The sequence below is a fragment of the Myotis brandtii genome, unplaced genomic scaffold (assembly GCF_000412655.1).
Source record: "Myotis brandtii unplaced genomic scaffold, ASM41265v1 scaffold358, whole genome shotgun sequence".
Taxonomy (NCBI): domain Eukaryota; kingdom Metazoa; phylum Chordata; class Mammalia; order Chiroptera; family Vespertilionidae; genus Myotis; species Myotis brandtii.
Window position 1 is genome coordinate 4,763,890 of NW_005363772.1, and position 5,271 is coordinate 4,769,160.

The 5,271-nt window shown below is 37.6% G+C and overlaps 1 protein-coding gene across 4 annotated transcripts in view; it reads left to right on the forward strand.

Moving 5' to 3' along the window:
• Positions 1-4,644, forward strand: part of CCDC91 (coiled-coil domain containing 91) — a 327,053-nt gene extending 322,409 nt beyond the window's left edge. For all 4 annotated transcript variants that reach the window (XM_005871845.2, XM_014544292.1, XM_014544291.1 and 1 more), the window contains one exon: positions 3,602-4,644. In XM_005871845.2, coding sequence (XP_005871907.1) covers positions 3,602-3,712 — 111 coding nt within the window. In that variant the 3' untranslated portion in view covers positions 3,713-4,644. The remainder of the gene's footprint in view (positions 1-3,601) is intronic.
• Positions 4,645-5,271: the final 627 nt, after the last annotated feature.

Here is a 5,271-nt window from a genome sequence, read left to right on the forward strand (position 1 = left end):
AAATTATAAATATATAATGAAAAACTATGCCAACATTTAAAAGAATAAAACAGAGCAAAGTGGTCCTCTTCTACATCGTAGATGGGGCTGATTAATTGGTACCCTCATTCTGGAAAACAATTTAGAAATATCTATCACAATTTAAAATATGCAAATCTTATGACCTAGAAATTCCACATATTTAGAATCTGTCCAAGACAAATGCTTGACCATCTTCTGAAGGGAGTGTACTCAGGTTGTAAATTTCTTTGGTGCTCTAAAAACAAGACAAAATTGCAATAAATACATGTCTGTCAGTGGTAATATAGTTAAATAAATCATGGAAGATAGTCAAGCAATTTCTTAAGAATGAGATAGGAAAAATTTCCAGTAATGACAGTAAAACTAACTGATTGTATGATTCTTCCCATAGTTACGATTATAAGATCTGGACCATGTGTTTTAAAAAAACAGACTTAAATGCGTGAAAACATCCAAAAGTAGACAGGAACCACTGGATGTGGACTGGAAGTGCGTGTTGTTGGTACAGTCTTCACTATTATTTGAATTTGGACCAAGTACAAAATAATTTTTGAAACTGCAAATATTTAGATTTCAATCTGTTTTACATATATTAAAATGAAAATTTTAAAACTTCAACTTTAATTTCTACCTATCTTTTAGATTAGGTTAAGCATGTTTCACTTTAAGGATTAAAAGTGCATCTATCATTTTATAGTAGATTGCCTTGCTCTGTTAGGCTTAAATATGTATTGATTGATTCAATCACAGCAAATATTTTATGTGTCTAACATATACCAGACCCTTTTCTAGATGCTGGAGTACACTAGTCAGCAAGACAGGCAAAATCTCCGTTTACCTAGGGATTATAATGCAATGAACTGTCTTGTTTAATAGACACTTGTAAGCAGAATGTGTATATTCCCCAAGTGGTATCATTTCAGAGGAAAAGGAAATAAAATCAAGAAAAGGGATAAGCAGGAATCCTATTTCTGTAAATATATTAAATTTGCAAAATATTAACATTTAAGGGAATGTTAGGAGTGTTCAATCATTTTACATGAGCATTTACTACATATAATATTCTTTATATTAATTCTTAGGATAATTCAAAATTTTAATCTGGTTTTTTTCAGTCATTTTTTAATATCAGTGGGTTATAGAAATGTAATTTAACACAGAATTTTTGTTTGGACTTGTCTTTTATGTTGGTGGGAATTTGTATGAAGGATATTTCAACTTTTGCATAAAAATCACAAGTATATATTGTGAAATGGAATTTTTTTTTCAGTTGATCATCATAGCGAGGTTCTGTCTTTATTGTCCTGTTACATCTGTATTTATACCAGTTGATTTTAATCCTATCCATTCTATTCCAAAGGTTAGGGCGTTTGTTAATCTAGTTCTGTTGAGTTTAATCCTGTCTAGGTTAATCTCTGTGTTCCATTATAAGGGCTATTCCAAGGTCACTGCTCTACTGATAAGCTACAAGGAAGTGACTGAAGGAGATTATCCTACCCAGTAAAGGTTATGTCCTCCCAGCCTCGCTGCTTGCCTTCCCTGGGACTGCCCTGTGTCGGTGGGTCTCCAGGGGTATAGGCTTTGGTGCTTTCCCTGGTGGGCAGACCCCTGGGGATGTGGGCCCAACAAGTCCCAAATTTATTGCCAACAGTCTTAGTCCAAGTTCTTCATAAGTAGTACATGGTATTTCTGTAACACTAGGGGGTTTCACTGATTTATTCTCTTCCTTAGTCCTGTTAATACCTAACCTGGGGAAACAACCTTTCTCGGGGAGGTGGTCCTGTTTAAAACACATAACGCTAAGAGGGGAGCAAGAGGGGGAGCAAACATATTAAGAACAGTATGCCATATATGCCAGGTCCCTTGAAACATATGCTGTGCAGATGTTTCTTCCCTGCAGCGACTATTTCAAGCCGCAAGGATGGACCGGCTTCCAGCAATCTTAATTTATTCCTAAGGATACTGTGGAATGGCTTAAAACAGTAGAACATGGCGTCCCTGCCTCCCGGACAGTGCTTCCGACTGCTCGGAGCATCTGGGTCCTTTCTGTGAGCCCGTCTCCGGGGCCTTCCATTCCCTATTCGGAAGCACCTGTCATGCCTTCGCCTCTGTGTTGCACCACCTGCCTCTCAGGCAACAGCCCCCGCTCCTGCTCCCTCTCCCCATTCTGGAATGTGGCTCTCCCACACACATGCGTGGTTCCACGACTGCGCGCCAGCACGGCTCCCCGGCCTGGAGCGGGGACCCTGGGTAATCCAGGGCGCGAGTACGCAGCCGCTTTTTGAGCGCTTCCCCTCCTCTAGTTAGTCTGCCACCCTGACCATTCATTCCGCTCTCCTCCACCTTGTCGCCCATTATGAAGGCCTGCCCTCCAGTACATCACGAATGAAAACAGCTCCCATAGACAGCTGCTGTCGTACTCTTGTGAAATGGAATTTATTTGGCTTTCTTTTGAGTCTCTTCATTGTGTTGTTAATGGTAATTTTTACACCATGAACAAATTTTTTAGGGAAGAAGAGTTAGAAAGTTTCCTTGGTATATTCAGTAATCCTTACCATTCTGAAAGTTCTTTATTATATATTAGAGGCCCAGTGCATGAAAATTCATGCACTCGGGGGTCCCTCAGCCTGGCCTGCACCCTCTCGCAGTCCAGGACCCCTCAGGGGATGTCTACCTGCCAGCTTAGGTCCGCTTCCCGGGGGATGGGGCCTAAGCTGGCAGTCAGACATCCCTCTGGCAGCCCAGGAGCCCTCGGGGGATGTCCGACTAATGGCTTAGCTCTGCCAAGGAGGCAAGAGAGGCTCCTGCCACTGCCATTGCGCTGGCCAGCCATGAGCCAGCTTCTGGCTGAGTGGCGCTCCCCCTGTGGAAGCACACTACCAGGGGTCAGCTCCTGTGTTGAGCGTCTGCCCCGTGGTGGTCACTGCATGTCATAGTGACTGGTCATTCCACCATTAGGGTCAATTTGCATATTACCCTTTTATTATATAGGATGACTCATTATTAAACCTCTTACTATATTAACTTTTATTGAAACATTTTAAAAATCCTAATTAAAAAACCTCTAACTTAGCAGGAAGAACAAGTCAAATAAGTTTCAATAATCTTAAAGTACACCTTTTCCAAGAACTTTCTCTAATTTCAGAAAATTGTTTATTGCTCCCTTATTCTTTGCCCCATTAAACCCTATACATGATGCAATTATGCTACTTTTCTCTACTGTATATTTCTTTTGTGTTTTGAGTGATCTTTGTGGATGTTTGATCTGTATATTCATTAAGAACTGGAATTTTATACTATTTTATATATTTTTAAATCACTCTGATCAAACTTAGGGTATTTCTTCAAAAACTGAATAACATCAACTATGAAATTGTAATGATTTATCTTCTCATCTTAGATAATAGCCCAGAAATAGTTACTACATTGTCTCTGAGTTTAAAGCACTACCTGATTTTCTAAGTCACCATCAGAAAAGGTTTTTCAAGTGGCCTTCAATGACATAACATTCTTTATCCCCCAACTAAGTGTATTTTTTTTCTGTCTCTTTCTCTCTCTCTTTAAAAAAAAAAAATGACAGCTTGATCAAGTCATCCGCCAAAGAAGCCTGTCCAGTTTGGAACTGTTCCTCTCCTGTGCTCAGAAACAGCTAAGTGCTTTGATAGCTACAGAACCGGTTGACATTGAGTAAAGAGGACATGACAAGCTAACCCACACTGGCAATGGATAAATCATTAGACCTCTCAAATAATACATGCAGTGAATTACAAAGATGCTTTTGTTTTCTTTCCAAACCTTGGTAACTGATTTCCACTTCAAGGATAAACCAAAACAATACTTAGAATGATCAAGAGATCTAATTTATTTTCTTTTATTTACTTCTTTACATTTACTATTATTTTAGTAGCAGCAGCAGCAGCAACAACAGAATGTGTAATGTGACTCAAAAACATTGAAAATTTCCACATTACCAAAAGTTAATTAGGTAAACTTTATAGCCTCTGGCCTGTTATATTGTATTTGGCAGAAGCAGTAAATATCTTTACTGATTGCTTGACAGTGACTCTTGATATGATTCTAGAATGTAATCATGCATTTATTTGATTTTAAGGATAAAAAAAGCATAGATTTCAACATCTCCTTCTGACATTACCACACTTCTTTTCTGTAGTGGGATCTATTTTTGTTGGTAACAATTGAAAACACTAAAGATTATTATATTAATTCCACTTTGATCTAATGTACCACTTAAAGGGGTATGTGTATGATATATGCTTAGTTCCTGTTTCTGTTTTTCAAAGTCACTGTGAATCAATAAATTCATTTTTAAATGAATCATATCATGAACTTAATCTCTAGAAAAGGAATGTAACATAACCATTTACATGAAGTCAGGCTCAAATAAGAGATATGAAATTCTTTCCCAGAATTTCAGAATGTACTTAATTCATGAGCAGTGTGCTTCAATGCAGAATCATGAGGTGTTTTTTTTTAACATAAAAACTAAATGTTGTCATTAAAATTATGCAAACATTTTGTCTTGTTTTTGAAATGCTTCTACTTTTGTGGGCTTTGTACTTTTATGGGACTCATCAGTGTAATAAAAAGAACTTCAGAAACTTATTTGGTCATTTTTTAGCCTTTCTTTTTTAAGTTAATTCTTTCTTCCTTTAAAAAAAAATCCTTACTCAAACTTATATATCCATGGATGATGATTTTTTAACATACACCCTAAATCAGCGGTTCTCAACCTGTGGGTCGTGACCCCTTTGGTGGTCGAACGACCCTTTCACAGGGGTTGCCTAAGACCATCCTGCATATCAGATATTTACATTATGATTCATAACAGTAGCAACATTACAGATACGAAGTAGCAACGAAAATAATTTTATGGTTGGGTCACAACATGAGGAACTGTATTTAAAGGGTCAGAAGGTTGAGAACCACTGCCCTAAATCAAGCATGTCAAACACAGGAATATTTTTGTGGCCAAGCCAATCTAACAGTATGTAAGAAACGTTTTCATAAAAATTTCCTAACTTAATTTTTATAATATCCTGTTACATAATTATTAATAACTACAATGTTCGCTAATGACTGATAACTATAATCATGTTGTATTCATTTCCCTTATGCGCCTTACATGCAGGCGCACCATTTCTCTCCACTAATACTAGCAGGGAATATTTTAGCAGCTGATTGCTACATCATTAGTCTTGTACTGACTTGTTTGGTGTGCGCAACAGGAAA